This window comes from Coloeus monedula (assembly GCF_965178545.1).
Source record: "Coloeus monedula genome assembly, chromosome: 3".
Lineage (NCBI taxonomy): Eukaryota > Metazoa > Chordata > Aves > Passeriformes > Corvidae > Coloeus > Coloeus monedula.
In genome coordinates this window covers 69,139,804-69,160,204 of record NC_138783.1, presented here as the reverse complement: position 1 = coordinate 69,160,204, position 20,401 = coordinate 69,139,804, and the positions used below count along the sequence as shown (strand labels likewise).

The 20,401-nt window shown below is 37.6% G+C and overlaps 1 protein-coding gene across 14 annotated transcripts in view; it reads left to right on the top strand.

The window, feature by feature from the left end:
- MYCBP2 (MYC binding protein 2) overlaps positions 1 to 19,372 on the top strand; it is a gene marked incomplete at its 5' end in the record, with an annotated part of 179,777 nt that extends 160,405 nt beyond the window's left edge. For 13 of the 14 annotated variants that reach the window (XM_082277904.1, XM_082277912.1, XM_082277909.1 and 10 more), the window contains 17 exons: positions 571 to 810; positions 949 to 1,047; positions 1,660 to 1,740; positions 2,320 to 2,586; positions 4,763 to 5,046; positions 5,181 to 5,277; positions 7,096 to 7,215; positions 8,820 to 8,921; positions 10,584 to 10,712; positions 13,226 to 13,358; positions 13,576 to 13,679; positions 14,778 to 14,966; positions 15,472 to 15,579; positions 16,568 to 16,777; positions 17,356 to 17,463; positions 17,667 to 17,832; positions 18,609 to 19,372. In XM_082277904.1, the coding sequence (XP_082134030.1) occupies positions 571 to 810; positions 949 to 1,047; positions 1,660 to 1,740; positions 2,320 to 2,586; positions 4,763 to 5,046; positions 5,181 to 5,277; positions 7,096 to 7,215; positions 8,820 to 8,921; positions 10,584 to 10,712; positions 13,226 to 13,358; positions 13,576 to 13,679; positions 14,778 to 14,966; positions 15,472 to 15,579; positions 16,568 to 16,777; positions 17,356 to 17,463; positions 17,667 to 17,832; positions 18,609 to 18,724 (2,553 nt within the window). In that variant the 3' untranslated portion in view covers positions 18,725 to 19,372. The remainder of the gene's footprint in view (positions 1 to 570; positions 811 to 948; positions 1,048 to 1,659; positions 1,741 to 2,319; positions 2,587 to 4,762; positions 5,047 to 5,180; positions 5,278 to 7,095; positions 7,216 to 8,819; positions 8,922 to 10,583; positions 10,713 to 13,225; positions 13,359 to 13,575; positions 13,680 to 14,777; positions 14,967 to 15,471; positions 15,580 to 16,567; positions 16,778 to 17,355; positions 17,464 to 17,666; positions 17,833 to 18,608) is intronic. The other variant, XM_082277910.1, reaches the window with a different exon arrangement.
- Positions 19,373 to 20,401: the final 1,029 nt, after the last annotated feature.

Genomic DNA, 20,401 nt, shown 5'->3' with positions numbered 1-20,401 from the left:
ATGATTTCACATAGCATTATTTATGTTCTTTTTTTTAAACAGTACTTACTTTAAAATAAACTTAATTTCATACAGTTCATCTCTTTTTTACAGTTCAGTCCTGCATATCTTGATAAGGATAGCAGATAATTGACTTCCACAGGGTAACAATTTCATTGGCAGGGGTTTGTGTGAATAGAGATGAAAAAAATGTATCTACTGGTAATTAATTGTGTGTTATATTTGCAGTTAAATTATAGAGGCTTTTTTTTTCTTTTTTCAGAAAAGTGGTGAGCAAATATTGGTTTTAAGGGTTATTTTCTTAATATGTGAACTGTTGTTTTGAGGATAAAAGGGATAGGTAGGCCACTATTTCTAATAAGCTTTAAAGACAAAACAGAAGTGGCTATATGTCAATTTTTTAATCTGAACTCATGAAGTTGAATATTTTTATAATTAAACATAAGTCTTACTACTGCTCAGGTTGAAATTTTCATTACAAGCATAGTATTTGTTACAGTGATATATGATGGCAGGTGACTTTTTGTTTGATGTAGTGTCAGTTTCCAACTTTATATTCCTCTCTAATAGGTAGACTTGGATTCAAGACATATTGGCTGGGTAACAAGTGAACTTCCTGGGGGTGATAATCACATCATCAAAATTGAATTGAAGGGTCCAGAGAACACGCTAAGAGTTCGACAAGTAAAAATTCTTGGATGGAAGGATGGTGAAAGCATTAAAATAGCAGGCCAGATTTCTGCAAGTGTGGCTCAACAAAGAAACTGTGAATCTGAGACACTGCGAGTATTCCGACTTATAACATCCCAGGTGGGATTTTAATGATGTGTTATACAGCAAAAGCTACTATGAATTATAAACTTTCAGTGCTTTATGTTATAATGTAAAATATCACATCTGCACAAGTTTATCTTTGAGATATGCTAATTATCATTGTCTTTCTTCCAGGTATTTGGAAAACTCATCTCCGGAGATGCTGAGCCAACCCCAGAACAAGAAGAAAAAGCATTGTTGTCTTCCCCAGAAGGAGAAGAAAAAGTACACAATGTATTTATTTGTATTCTATCAATAATACTTTGCTGAAAAAAATTATCCAGGATGATTTTCAGTATTTGTTCCGTTCCTTATGCAGCAGAATTTTCAGATAAAAACAGAAGTAAAATGTCACAACTACTTATTTTTAAAAAATTACAATGTATTTTTAATAGTAAACTATAATGTATTTTTTAATAGTAAATTATAACTGAGGCATATGCATTTAATGGAAACATCATAATAATGGTGATGCAAATGATGCCTACAATTACAGAAGTACTTAACACCTGTAATCATGGTCAACCTGGAAGTTCTTGCCTATTATCTTGTGCCTCAAGAGAGGCTCCGTTAATACGTAGAGAAAAAGCATGAAGAAACTGTACTCCACTTGTTTTGCCTATTATTTCATTTCATGCTTAAATTCCTCTTACAAAGAGTAAATACATTGAAGAGGTATTTATTAACCATAGTTAATAGCACTGATCTTGCTTCTATATCTTCTCTGTAAAAAAAGCTACAAACTTCTAAAACACAGTTTGTTGACACATTCCATGTTAGTTGCTACAGTAATTAGGAAATACTGTTGAAACTTTTGATCTAATATTAAATGTGCTTTTTATGAAGGCAACATCCGATGCAGACCTGAAGGAGCACATGGTAGGGATCATATTCAGCCGGAGCAAACTGACAAATTTGCAGAAACAGGTTTGTTCCTTTTGAAATTATTTGAGGATTAAATATTGGTGTCTTGTAATAAATGAGCTTGTTTTCAATGATTATTGCTATGAGATTTTCACAATAATAGAGCTACTGATTAATTTTGAAATTTATTAGTTTAGTAGGTTAAGCAGAATGCTCTTCATCTTAACGAACATTGTAATCTCCTAAAAATGCTTTATTGTTTACAAAATTTTTTTAAGCTTCCTGATTATTAAATTGAACAAGAGAGTATTTTAATAAGTGCTTTTCATTTGTGTGTGTTGAGTAAACTTACTTCTTAGGAGGTTTATGGGGAGTGGTTTTTTTAGCCTCAGTTCTAAGTAAAAAGTAAATTAAAAGGTAGGATCAGAAAAACAATAAAAAATAATTTCAATTAAATTTTCCAGAACAAAGATGAGCAAAAATTCAGCATTTTATTCTTCACTTGAATTTATATTAAAAAGTAATTTAAGTACAAACCAAATTTCACAGGTTTTAGCCATACTTGCAAAGGTACCTAAACCACAATGTTTTACACTTGCTAAAATTTTTTCAGATTTGTGTGTTTGCCTTCTGTTTGGCCAGGTGTGTGCCCACATAGTGCAGGCCATCCGGATGGAGGCGACGCGCGTCCGCGAGGAGTGGGAGCACGCCATCTCCAGCAAGGAGAACGCCAACTCGCAGCCCAGCGACGAGGACGCCTCCTCGGACGCCTACTGCTTCGAGCTGCTCTCCATGGTCCTGGCGCTCAGCGGCTCCAACGTGGGCCGCCAGTACCTGGCCCAGCAGCTCACCCTGCTCCAGGACCTCTTCTCCTTGCTACACACTGCCTCTCCTAGGGTGCAGAGGCAGGTGAGTGCTATCGGCTGCTCAAATGTTTCGGTATTCCTAGAAAAATGTCTTCAGAATCCTAAAATGTGCATGAAAAAATATACAGAATTTCTTCTGGGAATTGAAGTGTCAGGTTTTAGGGTGTTAGTTGTTTTTTTTTTTATAAGAAGAGCATGGTAGAAATGTCCTTAGCATCTGTGTTATACACTCAGGCTCCAAGTGTAGTAGTATGGAACTAGACAGTTCCTTTCTACTCTTGGTATCCTCGAGGTGAGTTTTAATATCTGTTTCTTTCTGAATTCGAGTGCTGAGTGTATATATAGTTATGTACGCATAATACATAAACACATATATATGTTTTTAATAATGTTAATAATATGTAAACATACAAAATACTTGCATTAGTACAGTTAATGCACTGTTTTGCCTCTATCTGCTGTGCCACCTTCAGGTGGATTTTAAGTTTCTATTGCAGAAGTTTTTATGTTTCATACTCTCTATTCTTTTTACAATGTTTGAACTGTTAAAATCTCACATCTCAACTTGCCTGGAGGCAGATACTGTCCTGCTTAGTAATTGTGGTCCACTGCAGGTATGCAATAGCTCTTCAAGAGAACTTTGGAGGCTTGCACAGTTAGATATGAAATGTTAAATCTTTTAAGTTTTCATCAGCTTTCATGCTGACTTGGACCAAACTTTGTATGATACGTGCAATTTCAACCGCAGCTTCACCCGTTGGTAATGTTGAACCATGGCATTTCAAGAAAACTCCTCTTGGGTCCAGAGCAATTAGCACAGCAAAGAATTCCAGTTAGACTATCAAAAGGAAAAATAAAGGAGTGGGAAAAGAGTATTATAATTCTTAGTACCTCAGGACAAGTACTTCCAGGAGTCTGAAGTGTCTCTAACAGTTCTACCACAGTTTCCTACATCTCAGTAATGCATGTGAAGTGGGTGACTGTCTTGGTTTGAAAGACAGGTGTCTGCTAAGGAAGGCAGAAGCCTCCCTTGAAGTGGCAGATGTAACCCCTTTCCCTCCGAGTTATTATAATTTTGAAATCAAGGGTCTTTAGGCAAAGATGTGGGAAGTAGGAATAACAGTTCTTTGACAGGTTATATATATATATAACCAGTCAAACAAAACAACAATAACTCTGGCAGTAACAGCAAACAATCACAAACCCAGTGCCAGCCTTCTCGGCTGTCGGGCCCTTTCCCCTCGGGTGCAGTTCCGCTCGCAGCCGGCAGGGGCGCTGGCGGCTCCCGGTGAGCAGGGCAGGTGCGATGGTTCCCCCGCGGCTGCAGGGGGCGCTCCGGAGCGAGCTCGGGGAGCACGCGGCACCCGTGCCCTGGGATCCCGGGAAGGGATGGGACAAAGGCTTCACAAACCCCTGGCGGCTGGCCCCGGTGTCCGACTGGAGCCTCGGGAAACAGCAGGCTGGAACGGCAGGGGCGAGTACAAATCCCGGGTGGCAGACGCGATGTATCCGAGCGGGGAACCCCCTGGAGGTCTGGGCAGGCAGGGCGAGCAGAGCTACAACGCAGCGAAGGCTCCAATCAGCGGCGGGGCAGGGCAGCCACAGCCCGGCCTCCAGCGGGGCAGGGAAGGTGGGCCGGGGGTCCTGGGATCTTTCTCCACAGAAAGAAAAATGGCCGAAAAGAACCAGGCTCCTCTCCCCGAGAACGTCGAGAGCGAACTGACCCCACACCCAGGCGAAACAAAAGAGTAGCCAAGCCCGCCCCAGCCCCCTCTTCTGTCTTTCCTAAGTACAGCCATTTGTCCCCTAGCAACATGCATATGGGAAAAAATTCCTTTAACAGGAAAAAACTAGGACTAAACTAAAACCCCAACAGTGACATGTCTGTACTATGCAAGCAAATCAGAGTTGTACAAACCTCTGTATCACCCTTACCCTAAGTCTAGTACCAAACATAATTTTGTTATTCTGTGAAGACTAAGTGTTGTTTTAGTGAGATCAGTTCCAGACTCTTTGGCCTTGTCTCACTGCTTGCATTAATAAACACTTCACTGCAAGATACAAATACTGCAAATTTCTTACAGGAGTAATGAAATACAGCAGTTAGATGCAGTCCTTCGAACTGAAATAACTTGTGAAGAAGAAGCAACACTTTGCTTTTACTTGTAAACTCCAGCTGTCTTGGTAAGAATTGTGGTGTTCTGATTTTTTTTCTCCAGGTAACATCATTACTGAGACGTGTTTTGCCTGAGGTAACCCCTAGTCGCCTGGCAAGTATTATAGGGGTGAAGTCTCTTCCACCAGCAGATATAAGTGATATAATTCATTCAACAGAAAAGGGAGATTGGAATAAACTAGGTATCTTGGACATGTTTTTGGGATGCATTGCCAAAGCTCTCACTGTACAGCTGAAAGCCAAAGGAACTACTATCACAGGGACAGCTGGCACTACTGCAGGCAAAGGAGTTACTACAGTCACACTTCCAATGATCTTCAATTCCAGGTTTGTTTAAAAATATGTGACAAACTACAGCCTACTGTATGCTGAATATGTACACTATTTCTTTGTGCTGGATTTTGACAAATACTAACTAATTATTTGAATTTATTTCATCTATTACCATTTATCCTTTGCAGCTATATTCGGCGAGGTGAAAGTCATTGGTGGATGAAGGGATCAACACCTACGCAGATTTCAGAGATCATCATCAAACTCATTAAAGACATGGCAGCAGTGAGTTTCTATCCTTTAAATGTGGAGGATATTCAAATATTTCTGATAAGGAAAAGTACATTTTTTATTACTTTTATTACAGTTAGTATCAGATTGAGCTGTTAAATGTGAATTGGTATCAAGAAAAAAACCCATAGTTTTCTGGATAGAGTCTAGGACTAAGAGCAGTAGCAACTGAGTTCTCATTCTGCTAAACAGAAATCCAGTTTTGAAATAAGCTTTTTTAATAAGTTGCTTATACTAGAATTTTAAGAGGTAAACAATAATTGTGGGTCATTTTCTAACATGGTTAACTTTAAAGCTTAATTTTTAAATCTTGAGCACTCAGTACTTCAATTGAAAATAAAACTTATCTGTGAAGTAAAATAATAGTGTTGTGTTCATGTAACTGTACGTAGACTTAATATATGAATTTTCTGGTTGAGATTGACTTCTTTCAGTCACTGAAATTATAGCTGCTTATTACTTTAATTATCTGGGCTTAAATTTTCCATAGTTGTATCTGCTTCAGACAATTTTTTTGGCAGAAAAATTGATGAAAAGTGAATCAGCTATTTCCCAGAATCAATATTAGCAAAAGAAAGAAAGGGTTTGTATATGTTTTTGGGAAAGGTATTTAGTTGGGAGGTTGTTTTTGTTTTCCTTAATTCTGCACCTATTTCAGTGAGGTACTCTAAATGACCCAGATTTTCCTCTGTGAATACCCTTTGAAAGGTTTTTCAGTACCTTCAGGCTGGGAGTCCTATATTCTAAATCATTCACCGTGCTTAGATTAAGGAGGTTCCTTCTCAAAGTCGCTGAAGCTGGATTCCAAGTTCTCTGCAGTTACTGCTGTTGATTCTGACTACAAGATTTTAGAATCTCACAATTGATAAGAGTTACAATTAAAGTCTTTCTGTGTTTGAAAGCCTTTTTTTGAGGCTTTCTAGATTATTAGCAGGGTGGCATCAGTGTAATTATCCTCTTCATGACAGTTACAAATGTGATTCCTTTCACAAAACCTTTTCAGCATTTGCAATGTGTAGGTACCTAGATCTCTGTTAGTCACTATAGCTGCCTTTTTAGAGTCCAGCAAATCTCAATTATGTGTCATCTTCAGCATGAAGTTCAGGACTGTAGAGATTACATTAAGAATTGAAGGATGCAGCAGCCTCTGAATCAGAAACTTGAGGGTAGGAGTTAGTGCCATAGGCTTAGAATGTTAAAGATTAGAAAGTATGCTGTGGTTCTGGTGTTTGCTGTGTAGTCCTCTATTTCTTTCTAATACAGGAACTGTGGAGACTATTCAGGAGGCTGAGCTAGGCATGTGAAGCTGATTTCTCTAGGAACCCACTGTGATCTGTGTGCTGGTCACAGTCACTTATCCGTGCTCCAGCATTTTTCTTTCTCCAGAAGGGGTGGGGACACTTTAGGAAAAGGACTTCCCATTCTTCAAATCATATGCCCTCTACCTATTCCAAGTTAATTATTCCAGTAGTTGCTCAGAGACAACCTCAGTCAGTCACCTCAGTATTTGAGGGCTAATTTTTGCTAGATCTGTCTGATTTAAAAATCAAGGCCAGGTTGGATGGGGCTTTGAGGAACCTGTCTAGTGGAAGGTGTCCCTACCCATGGCAAGGGTGTTGGAACTAGATGATCTTGAAGATCCCTTCCAACACACATAATTCTGTGAAACAACCTGATTTATCAAAGTCATCCCTGGTTTCCTCTTTTTCTGTTCTAACTTGAGATACTAACCTAATGTTTTTTAGCAGGTCTAATTACAATTTTAGCTGCTCTTAATAAAACCTGTAATAAATTGAGTTTCCTCTTTAACAGGGTCATCTGTCAGAAGCTTGGTCACGTGTGACAAAGAACGCTATTGCTGAAACAATCATAGCTCTGACCAAAATGGAAGAAGAGTACAGATCACCCGTGAGGTGCATTGCAACAACCAGAGTAAGAACTTCACTGAACTTAGCATTAGTTCATTTTAATGTGCAGTAGGAGCCCATTCAATAACCTTCTGATATGTCAGAAATGCACAAGTCAAAACTGAGTTAGAATTAGATATGCATCTTGCGTATCTCAGAAGTAACAAAGAATAAGAGTGATGCCTCTATACATTTGGGGGCTTATTCTTGAAATAATTCTGGTTGAAGTTTGTCACACTTGCCTTACACTAAATCTGAGATCATTCATCTGTGTGGAAAATTGCACAGTATGTATCAGCTGTCTTCTTTCAGCTCTCCAAGCAATTATTTTAAGTGGTTTGACTTCTAGGTAATCAGCTACCATATCTCAAGGCTATTATGAAAACACTCAGTAACAGATGTTCTCTAGGACTATTAAGTTAAGCTTCACCTGTGTTTGTCTCAAAAAATATTTGCTCAGCCCTTTATTACTGACATGGTGTAACCTGGTGGTTTTCTTTTCTTGGTGTTTACTTTTTCTGTGAATCTTTTATAGAAACTGAGGACTACTTTAAATCTTGACAGATTGCTTGAAATACCATGAAAAGCATGTTTGTAAATTATAACATTCCTGCTGTTGTAGGGAGTACAGATTTTAGCTTTTCAAGCTTAATAATTACATACAAAAGTAAAGGAAGTTTGCAGTGGTTTCAAGCATTTGACACTCATGTTGTTTTCCATCTTAGAAGTCTGTAGCAGTTGTTCTTTTCATTATTTTTGTTACTCATAAAGTAACAGTACTCTCTGCTTTCTGGAGGTCACAGTCTCAGACTACCACTGGCTCCTGCTGTCATCATAGTAGTTTAATCAGGTCTTAGAGGAGCCCTGAATGTCAGCCCAGCTGCTCCTGTGATTGAATGTAGTTCTGCCATGGAGGTGTGGAGTGTTGGGGGAGAGTCTGGTAAAGTTTCTCAACAAAAACAATTTTATTCAAACATTTGAATAAAGACTGTTGCAAAAAGCAAGTGTCAAGCACCTTTCAATTTTGTTTGCACTGAAAAATTATCCTCATGTAGCTCATCTGTTCAGGATTTCACTGTAGTCAGTGGAGAAGATGGGAGGAAAAGCTTCCTTTGAACTAGTTAGCTCAGAACCCTTTTCTAGGTAATGCCAATTGCCCAATGCAGTGAGGAGGGAGCAGGGAAGTCAGTCTCATTGAGCTGAAGTTTTTGAGGGGTTGTTTTTGGGTTTGATTTTGTTTTTATTAATCTGTGTCCTTGAATTTCTTCTTCCCCAAAGCCCACAATGTTTGTGCAAGTCTGTATTTGTCATATTTCTTCATGAAGTGCTTTGGTTGATCTTTCTCCACTTTTTCTTTCTTGTGTGCTAGCTACTGTATTTATAATCATAAAGTGATAATACCTGAAAGAAACAAGGTGGTTCCCAAAAGTTAAGTAGGTTTTATTGTGTTCCTGACTTCTTTTGGAAAATAAACTTAGATTGTATGAGCAGGCTTCAGCTAGCAATAATAGAGGTCGCAGGTAAAGGTGACATTCTTATCTGCCAAAGTTTATCTATTCAGTGTTTGGTTGGGGTTTGGTTTGGTTTTAATGTGTCTAAGACATTTAATTCTACCTTGCCTTTCAATAGCTGTGGCTGGCCTTAGCATCCCTCTGTGTACTTGATCAGGATCATGTTGATAGACTATCCTCAGGAAGATGGATGGGAAAGGACGGGCAACAGAAACAGATGGTGAGACTGAAAATCACACGGTTTTGTGTTTACTTTGATTTATTCACTCATCAAAGAATTTAGAATGATAGAGAATGGTCAACTTGGCCTTTCTCCCTTTTCTTCCCTCCCAGTGGGGATTGTACACACATGTTTGAAGTATTTGTGTACTAGACAAGCACTGCTCAGAAAACAGAAATTCCGACTTAAAACAGTAATGTTGCAATTCTAACTGTATTCAGGATGAAATAAGGCCTTCCTGACACCTGTGGGATGAGTTTCTTAGTAGATTGACTCAGTTTATACAGCACCCTCTGTCAGAGCTTTTTCCTTCTGTCTTAATCCCTGTCACAAAATAAAATTAATTATTTTGTGTTATTCAATAACTACTTCTCTGTAATTTAGCTTCCTCTTCCCCATCTCACTAGAGAATGATTACCTCAGGGAGGAACTCCTTCTAACTGAATTTAGTAAAACTACCATTTACACAGAGGACTTATAAATTTGATATGGAATATGATTCTGTCCATACTTTTCATTTGACAAAATGCCTGTGCTTTTCAGTATGACAAAAAGCTTGTGATTTTTTAAATACTATTCTAGAAAGAGCACAATAATGAAGCTGGTCTCTTTATATCTTGGTTAGATGGATCCCTGTGGGAACCAAGGGAAGGTTGTGCAATAGCAATGAAGGATAGAGCAAAGAAGCATCCAAAGCAGTTTAGTGTAGGTAGAAACAGAATACAGGAGAGGCATAAAGCTGCAGCAGCAGCAAGGAATAAAACTCTGCTTAGAAGAAAGCAGACACAGAGGTTTCTGAGGTGCTTAAGAAAGTCAAGGAGATGTCAGAGGAGCAGCCAAGGCATTGTCAAGCAGGCATTCAAGCTGCTGAACCCAGCCTGAAATTCCCCAATCCTGTTTCACATAGGGATATTCAAATGTTGAGGTGAACTGTATATCTCCCTACCAGAACTGCTTTGAAAGAACTCTAAGTTGCATGAGAGTATCATGGAAACCACGTGTTCTGGGATTACAGTAGAAACTTGTTCTCCAGACATGTGCATAGTCAAAATCAGCTGTTGAAGTCTCTTTGTGGGGATATTTTGAATTGAAAAACAGCCCTGCTGAATTTGGGTTTTTTTACTTATATCAGTAGAGCAGCTTAATTTTATGATGGATTTTGAAGTTTGTTACTTCAACCATACTGTCTCTAAGTTATGGATGACCTACAGCTTTGTTTAGATGTTTGAAAAGAGTAAACGTACCATATCAAAGTAATGAAGGGTGAATACCATGCCTGTTGACTGACCTGAGTACTCATATCTCTGAACTTTCCTGTTAACATGCCCATAACCTGTTGTTACATAAATCTTTTCTCAGACTAGTTAAAAGCAATGTCCCAACTGTATTGCTGAAAATGCACTTTTTTGGTGCATTACACCAAATAGGAGATTAAGAATATCAGAAAAACTCTTGTCATAAATTGAGGGGGTTTGTGTCAAGGAATAATTGCTTAAATATTGATTATTTTCAAGATAGCATTAGTAGTCAAAACAAGCTCTTTATCTGCCTTTATAAATTGGAGGGGAGGTGTGGGGTGTTTTACTGAGGGGAGAATAAAAACATGCCAAAAGGAAGTGAAGGACTTAAATAAGAGGAATTATTCCTTTTTTTTTCTCTCAGCCAATGTGTGATAACCATGATGATGGTGAAACTGCTGCAATCATTCTATGTAATGTCTGTGGGAATTTGTGCACAGATTGTGACCGATTCCTTCATCTCCATCGGCGAACAAAAACTCACCAGAGACAGGTACAGTATACGTGGCCCTGTGTTGTGTGCACTGCATCATTGTGTGCGTCTCCCTAAATAATATATAACCAAAAGGTAGTAGCAAATACTGAATCTGAAAAGGGTGTTTTGTTTTGTTTTGGAGATGGGATAGACGAGTTTCCAGTTAATTCTCATTAGTTGTTTTTAGTTACATTCTCGTGTCCTTTATCGTTTACAAAGATTAGAATATCTTGCAGCAGTTCCTAATTCTAATTCTTATGCTATATCAACTTTTTCTCTCGTGTTCAACGTCATTTAGGAACACTTTTTTAGGAGAATTTAGAAGCTGCATAGAATTTCTTAAGTATATATTAGTTCTTTATTCCTGTTAAATTGTATCTCCTTTACTACTTCTGTCATACAAGTCAGTGCTTGTCAACTGCTTCATTTCTAAAATATGTGTATTCCTTTTCAAAATCCAGGCAGATGATTTGACAGCAAATATTCCTACTGGTTCCCCTATGAGTCTTCTCTTATTTTCAATATTCCTCTAGCGTTCACTTTGTTTTCACAGATAAATATGTCGTCCTACACATAAGCTTGAAAATTTCCTGACTTCTTTTGAGTTTGTTTTTAGGATTGAAATTTTGACTAGATATAAGTTTTTATAACTTGCTGAGTACTCTGCTAATTAGTATTCTTCTGTGGTATTCTTTTATCCTTTTCATCTCTAAACTTGAAACTACATTCTCTTTGGATTTTTTCTTTTTGTCATTGAAATCAATGTTGAAGATGCCTTTACTTTTGGAATTCTTGAACATTTCCTCTTTCCTGCCACTATTTCTCATTTATGGTTTCTTGTGATCCTTTATTTTCCTCTTTCCCTCTGACTACTTATATTTGTACAAAGGTTAAAATAATAAATGTCATTAATAAAATTAATTCAATGGAACTCATTCCTCTTCTCCCTCTCCTGCATGCATCATATTAACTTTTTAGTTACGTTCAGGAATGGGCTTTTAAAGGAGATGATCATATCTCCTCAAAGTGCATTGTTTTCTGTTACTGAGCAGCCTTAGAGTGCATGAACCAGATAGTTTTCAGGTGGAACTAAAAGCAAATCAAAAGATAGATGCAGGGACACACTGCTTATGGTCGTTGAGTGCAGGGGATCAGCTGCTCTAGAGCACGAGTGATGTAACCATCAGACCTTTGGTACTGAGTTTCACTCTCCAGTGAAACACTCCTCCCTGGTGCCTCAGCATTTGCAGTGTAGTCTCAGCCTGGCATTTCCATGTGTGTCTGTTACCTTCTATTTCTCAGCCAGAGTCTTTGCAATCCCCTTTGAAATTCTCCTGTTTTGTCATCCTAAGAAGATCATTTTATGTCTACTCTTCTGTCATGGCACAGCACAGTCTAGTCTCATTCATTTTTCTGATTTCTCCTATATAGCCTGTTCAGATTACAGTTGATAAAAAGTAAGTTTTTTATCTCACAGAAGTCCTCACATTCTTCCTTTAATCTGTCCAAAATAGCTGCTTATCAGATTTTCCTACTTACTTCTAAACGCATTTTTAAACTTTTGCTCTTTATTCACCACTTTTACCTTTACATCTCACATGTTAAGCCTCTAAAATTCAATTTTGATTCTGTCATGTTCCCTCTCTCTTGTTTTCTGTTTGCTTCCTGTTCTTTGTCCAACTTCAGTCATACATACCTCCTTAATGTATTTTCTCTCCGTTCCAGAAAGGACAGCCTGTAAGTTACTCAGATGTGCTTATGTGAATACTTTATGAAGCAGTTAGGGTTTTTTTCTAACTGTAATAAGAATTAAAGTAAGTGTATAAATCCATACCTGGGAAAATTCTAACTTTTATTGCATTGCAGGTGAAACAAATGCAAACAGAATTGCCTTCAGAGCTTGGGAAAGGAGCAAAAGAAGAGACTGCATGAAGTTCCTTAAGGATTTCATGCGAGTTTTTTTATTTTGCAAAAACGTTGTATTTTCCCCATTGTAGCCAAAAGTATCCACTGTGTATTTATATGAAAGTCAAAAATATTAATATTACAAACTTCTATAATTGTTATTCTATAGTACATGTTATTAAGACCCTAATTCTCAGTGTTGCTTTGATAAACTACTAGCCATGGTTATGTGAAGATATTTCTGAAGTTATCTTGTGCTTTTAAAATACTGTGGCATACTGGATGTGTTGGATAGGAATTATTAAATCCAAGCTCTGTATTTTTTAAACCAGAAAAAAATGTGCAGCTCTCTTCTTAGCATTGCTGCACTGTTGTTTCTCAGTCATGTTGGATCAAGAGTTAATTTTATTCATTTTTATTTCTAAAAACACTAAGCCTTTATCCTGAATATCTGCATATGTACAAGTTATGGAATGTATAGAAGAAAAACAGCTTGCAGTAGACAATCTCCACAGAATTCATAAAAGGCCTGGTGTAAATCCAAAGAGAGAGTGACAAAAATTACAGAGACACCACTGTGCTCTAACTAAACATGCTATTTAGTATCTGTTTGGTTACCTTGACAGGTATTCAAAGAAGAAGAAGAAGCTATCAAAGTTGATCTCCATGAGGGCTGTGGTAGGACCAAACTTTTCTGGCTGATGGCATTAGCAGATTCTAAAACTATGAAGGCTATGGTGGAGTTTAGAGAACAGACAGGTAAAACAACTGTTATTACTTGCTCTTTATCCTGGTTATTGTGATTTTCACCTGCTTTAGGGCAATTGTTTGTTAATAAAAATAGAATAGTTTAACTGCATAATAATTGCTGGATTTCTGGTTGTTTTATGTGACTGCTGTTTTCATGTCTGATTGAGTATCAGTCCCTTGTGTTTTATTACAACATTTTTGGCCTTCTTCTCTCTTTTGGCCATAGGCAAACCGACCACCAGCAGTTCTGAAGCATGTCGGTTCTGTGGATGTAGGAGTGGAACAGAATTATCAGCAGTGGGAAGCGTTTGTTCTGATACAGACTGCCAGGTGTGTATTAGCAAGTATCAATCGTCACTAATGACGAATAGAAGAGATCATAGAATGAAATGGGCTTCTTATTTTGAATAAGCCTTGTTTATCCCTGTGGTCCATTTTAAATCAGATCTCTCATATGATAAAGTTCTAGTATTGAATATTATCATTCAAATACTTCTGAGTTTGTAAATGTTTATTTTAATTACAGACTACAAATGCTAAGTCAACTAGTATACTGGTTAGTTTCATTATTATCTTCAAAAGTATCCCAGGTTTTCACAACAGCCTTGCAATTAAAAAGTAAAATACACACTCTCAGCGTGAAGTCAAATGTACCAGAAAGCCCAATAAAAAGAGTTTGCCCAACAGTCCATGTATTATGTGAGTGTAGAACATTTAAGACTTGGCCAGGTTTGTCATCTGTATCCATGTATCACAGAGTGTTTCTGTGCCCTCCAGTGTGGGTGCAATTGGCGGAGGGCCAAATCTTAACCAGTTTCTTACCCCATCCTATTTATTTCTGTCTAAGTGAAGCAAATTGGTCATCTTTTTTTCTCTCTCAGCCTATGAAGACATAATGTTACTTAAATTCAGTTCAATTTGTTGTTAGCTTCTAGGTAACTTTTATAAGTTTTCTATGTATTAGTGATGGAAATTAGAGGTGGTTAAAAATCCATTTCCATGTAAACTCACTTTATGCTGATTAATGATTAGCTTATAATGTATTCTTAAGAGTGGGTTACTTGATGCTTCTCCAAACTCTGCAGATACCTTGAAGGCTGTTAATACAGGGTAAGCAATGTTTATGCAGGAAGCACTCAATATATAAAATGCACACAAAGGATCAAAGAACAGTTCTCTTTCTATTGAAAGTTTTAAATTATGGTTTCATTAAGCCATTTCCATTCAGGAGTAATGCAGGTAAACAAAGGAAACATTGTTATTTCAACTACACAACATTCCACTTTTCCCAAGTACCTGATGCAGCAGTAGACAATATAAATCATGACTCTTTCATCTCAGTTGATTGCACAGACCAGCAGTCCAACACTGTCAGAACACTCAGTGAAGGGGAAGAGATGATTAACTCTTTGCTTTTAATTTGTTTAGGAGTATGCTAAGATTGCCTGCAGCAAGACACACCCCTGCGGTCACCCCTGTGGAGGTGTTAAGAACGAAGAGCACTGTTTGCCATGCTTGCATGGCTGTGATAAAAACGCTACAACTCTTAAACAAGATGCTGATGACATGTGCATGATCTGCTTTACTGAAGCACTTTCAGCAGCACCAGCTATCCAGGTTTCTTGTTTGTTTGTTTGTTTTCCCTTTTAAGAAGTTACTGTTACAATTGTAATATGCAGTATAAAGAAAGTGAAAATATTAAATCTTTCAAATTATGCTCTTAAAAATTTGAAAACAGATATCAGAGCAATAGTTAAGCTACTTAGAAAGCTTGCTTTTTGTCTGGCATTAATTCTATAACAAGAAAGCAGATTGTATCAATTTAGTTTGCTGTGTCTGCTTTATTAAAATACATGGTATTTTATAAAGGAGAAAAACAACTGAGGTGATGAGTGGATATAATTCACATGTATTTCATATATCTGTAGGTGGTCTTGGAGTGGTTATGATTTTAATGCCCATTTTATGTTCTTTCGTGTTAAGAAGAAAATAGGGGTTTGCTACAATTTTAAATAAATTAATATTGGGATTGATGTATGTTGCCACTTAAAAGCACATTACTACTTCTACTTTAGTGGTTAATGTAACTTCAATATTGACTTACACTTACTCTTTTCTAAAGCTGGACTGCAGCCATGTTTTCCATTTGCAATGCTGTCAGCGAGTACTAGAAAACAGATGGCTTGGGCCAAGGATAACTTTTGGGTTTATGTCCTGCCCAATTTGCAAGGTAAATGAGCTGCATGGCTACCTAAGTCAAGCAACTTACCTGATACTTAGCTTTTCCTTTTTTTAAAAATTTGTTAATACTGTATTGCTTGTTGCAGTATGAATGAGTTATATATTACTTGTTTTCTTAATTTCACATGTTGATGCATCTTTTTACCTTCTCCTACTATTCCCTGAGGTGTCCTCTTAAAAAATGATAGCATAGTCCAGACATTGTCTTAATGCTTTTTTATTCTTAGCACCATCAGCTTGTAAATTCCCAGTATTTGGTGATGGTGGGGAGAGGAAGAAGTAATCTTAATGCACACTACCTGAAGCAGGAGTTCTCTATTTTACTAACCACTTTTGAAGCTGCTTTGCTTTTCCATGTGGGGGCAGAGCTGAAGAATACACGTACTTAGTTTAGCTTAAGTTACTGACAATTCCTCTTGTGCTCTACAAAATTTAAATTGCTCTGAGCAAAAGCATATGATAGCTGCTGGAAAGAAGAACACCTTACCCCACCCTAGGAATTTGAAATTTGGGAATGGTCAGCCATTCTGCATGCTGTGGTTCTTCTGTTATGTTGCATTGTGGTAACTTATGGCAGTAGCTTGTGGCCACCAAATGATAAAGAGGACTGTTGGTCATTATGCTTAATTGCTGAGCAGTAAGCCAAAAAGGACCAAAATTACAGAAAATACACAATCAGAATATTCCTGTGCTGTGGTGAATATTTCATATACAATTCACCACCTCCCTGGCTGTTGGTCTCTTGGAAGGGTTGATGTTCCCGTATCACAACAGGCCATAGAAGAAGCATTCATGGATACTATTTTTACAGCAAATAGAGTACATACTGTATCAGCCATTGTTTAAAATGTCCACTGTCCAGGCTCATATGTTTTTATGACATCTATCATGCTGTTTGTGCCTGACCATAACACAAATTATCATAGCTTTTGGGATAAAGATGCAAGGTACTTTAATCAGCATTTTTTTTATTTCAGAACAAAATCAATCACACAGTATTAAAGGATTTGCTTGATCCAATCAAAGAACTCTATGAAGATGTAAGGAGAAAAGCGCTAATGAGATTGGAGTATGAAGGGTTGCACAAGAGCGAGGCCATCACAACGCCAGGTGTTAGATTTTATAATGACCCAGCTGGCTATGCTATGAACAGATATGCTTATTATGTTTGCTACAAATGCAAAAAGGTATGGTATTAGCTATTAAATGTATGTTACTGTTTCAAAAGTAATTACTTAGAACAGAATATGTGTTTAATATATTGTGTATGGAGCAGAAAACCAGGAAAAGATGTTGTTTATAGAATCATAATTTAATAAATAGAGTGTTGGGCAAATGAGATGTGAATAGTATCTTACCTTGGAAAGCTCAAGTGTGTATACAGAGCAGCTCAGAAACCAAAAGCACATTGAGTCAATAGCCACTTACAAGGAGGTGCCGTACTTACTTCCTCCAGTGCCTATTCACCTCAAGCTGCTACTTAATTCTGACATAAAGTTCATAGAGCACCCAAATCCTGTTTCAAAAGCCTTAAAGTCTCTTGCATAGACCAGGGTATGTTGCAGTTTTTGGTCTTGCATCCTGAGACTGAGCAACGCTGAGTACCTCAAAACCAGAGTCAAGAGAGATCAGAACAGTGGAGACCACTGAAATGGCAGTCATTCATCATATTCCCCTTACAAATGGAATTGGTTAAACTGAAAAGAATAGTTAAAAGAATAATTGTCTCTGGTTTAACATCCAATCATTTCTATATGCAATTAAGGCATATTTTGGTGGCGAAGCTCGTTGTGATGCTGAAGCTGGCCAAGGAGATGACTATGATCCAAGAGAACTTATTTGTGGTGCATGCTCTGATGTTTCAAGGGCTCAGGTCAGTAAATAACTTCTGTTCCTGTTTCTTTCTTTTTCTGAAACTGAGTACCCGAGTTGTACAATAATTGACAGTCATTTGTAATGACATGTATTGTACAATATTGTATAGTATTCATATATTCTACAGAATGTAGAAATGAGTTGTTGGGATTGTTAGAACATGGCTGCTTCACTGACTGGTGTTTGCTTTCCTTTGTTCAGATGTGTCCCAAACATGGTACAGATTTCTTAGAATACAAATGCCGCTACTGCTGTTCAGTTGCTGTTTTCTTCTGTTTTGGGACAACGCATTTTTGCAATGCTTGCCATGATGATTTCCAAAGAATGACAAGCATCCCTAAAGAAGAGCTCCCACACTGTCCTGCGGGTAAGACGTTGACAAAGCAAATTTACCACACTGAATTCTGAAATAAGTAACAAGTTCTTAGTAACTTTTCTTGCTGATTTTTTTTTTGTTTTGTTTTCTGGCAATGTCATTGCACTGATCACTTAAACATTAGATACTTTGATGCAGGAGTTTCCTATACTGGGAATTTCCCTATACCGGGTCAAACTCCAGATGTAGAATGATGTGTAAACTTGTGTATTGATAAAATAAACACACTGTTAACTGATGTATCTGTACTTAGGTAGCCACCATTTACAAACTGTTACCCCAATGCCTTAGTTACTAAGTTCATGTGCTGTACATTGATTTGATATTAGTAATGATTGGGGGGAAAAATTGAGATCTTTTTGTTAAGCTACTTACATAAAATAAGTAAATAAATAAATTACAATTCCTGGTATGACCTTAGAATTATTGTTTACTGCAGAATGTAACTCTTGCTCATTATTATCAATTTTGCTCTTAGATTGTGTGAATTTCTTCCACAGTATTAATGAGATAAAACTTCCTTAAGTGACTCTCTACAAGCTTCTTGCCTCTTACAATTTGAATTTGATTGATTTAAGTTACATGGCAGTTTGATCTTTTTTTTTGTCTTCAAAGACCAGTTCAGCATTTGAATGAGATTACCTTCACTTAGCATGCTTGGGGGGTTTTTTTGAGGAAATGTACTATATGTTTGTTTACATTGTCTGCAAGCATTAATCTATTTTTTTTCCTTTCTTTTTTTCCCCTCACCCTTAAATTCACTGTAGGTCCCAAAGGTAAACAACTTGAAGGAACAGAATGTCCACTTCATGTTGTCCATCCACCCACTGGTGAAGAATTTGCTCTGGGTTGTGGGGTTTGCAGAAATGCTCACACTTTTTAGACTAGCATTTTTTTTAACCAGAGCAAAACAGGTGCCCTCATCCCTCAAGTGTCCTGAAAACAAAGTCCAGCTGGGATGAGGATGGGACCATTCCATAACCCAGGTAAAAGGAACAATTTACAGTGCAAGAAGGATGCCAAATACCATGTACATAATTCTTGCTGTGAGATACTGACATTTTTTGAACCGAGACATCAAAATTTGTGAGGTGTTTGCATGTGGCCATTACAGTCATCGGCTAGGAAACATTGGACATTTACAAATAAACAATTGTTATTAAAGGATCTGTGTGTCTGTGGACTATGAATGATGCTGGCTTTCAGGAGAAAGAAAAAATATTGATTATTGTATACTGACTTTTTGTAATCTTGTACAATTGTAACGCATCACAAGTGGGGATGGGAAAGAGGAATATTCTGGTTTATTTCCTAGACTGTTATAAAAAATGTGTTAGGAAGGCATAAATGTAACAAGTATCACACTGTATATAAAGGTATCAATGTTTGTCCTGTATAAGAAATATTAAATTACAACAGCAGTTTCATTTAAACTTCTGGGTTATGTTTGAGCCTGAAATTTTAATGAAGTGCAATACTGAGTGTGCCTCATATCTTGCAGCTGTAAACATAATGGAATGTACATGTCAATAAAGCCACTGTACATTTTTATACAGTGAAAGTCTAACAAATGTGTAAGCCTCCATTTTCAGAAGCACTTTTAAAATAGGGGGGGGAGGGAGGGGGAAGAAGGGAGGTGTCCCTTTAATTATTTCAGCAGACTCTTAAAAAGTAGAAAAGTTTTTTGGGTAAACTGGTGGTTATGGAAGTACTTAAGACATAAAATGTGCACTGCTGCATTTCTCAACAGAAGAGCTGGGTAAGTTTGCTAGCATTCATGTGAAGAATCGTATTTCCATTTCAATTACCAACAGTGTTTTAAAACACAAAAGAAGACTGTATTTTAAATTATTTTTGATGAGTTATATTTTACTGAAGACTCCTAGTCACTCCTGCTTTTAGGACAAACAGCTTTTTGCCATGAATTTCGAAATGTTCATTTCATAAGAGTCTGAAGTCCTCTTCATTATGCACCTGCATAATGAATGCAAAATACAACTTCAAGTAAAAACTTCTTTAAGATTTTCTCTTTAGATGTTTTTTCTTAGATGTGTTCAACTCCCTTTCTAGCATTTCTGTCTTGAAGCTGATGAAAAGTGTGTTACTGGCTTTTACATTTAAGATATTGGTAGATGGCATCCACACCAGACAATCTTGATCAGACTGGAACTGTGGGATCCATCTTGCCTGACTTCAGACACCTGTAATCACAGAATCACAGAAGAGTCCTTTTGGAGATCATCTTGCCCAACCCCCCTGCTAAAAGAGGTTCGCCTAGGGCAGCATGTGTATCTCTCTGCACTTTGAAATAGTTCAGAATAGTTCACACACCCGTGAAGTACAATGGATCTTACTCACTGTAGCTCTACCAAGGGATCAGGACAGGCTGAATCCATGGGCCAAGGCCAGTTGTGAGAGGTTCAACAAGGCCAAGTACCGGATCTTGTGCTTTGGTCACAACAACCCCAGGCAGCACTACAGGCTGGGCAAGGGCTGGAAAGCTGCCCAGCAGAAAAGTGGGGGTGCTGATGACAGCAACTGAATGAGCCAGCAGAGTGCC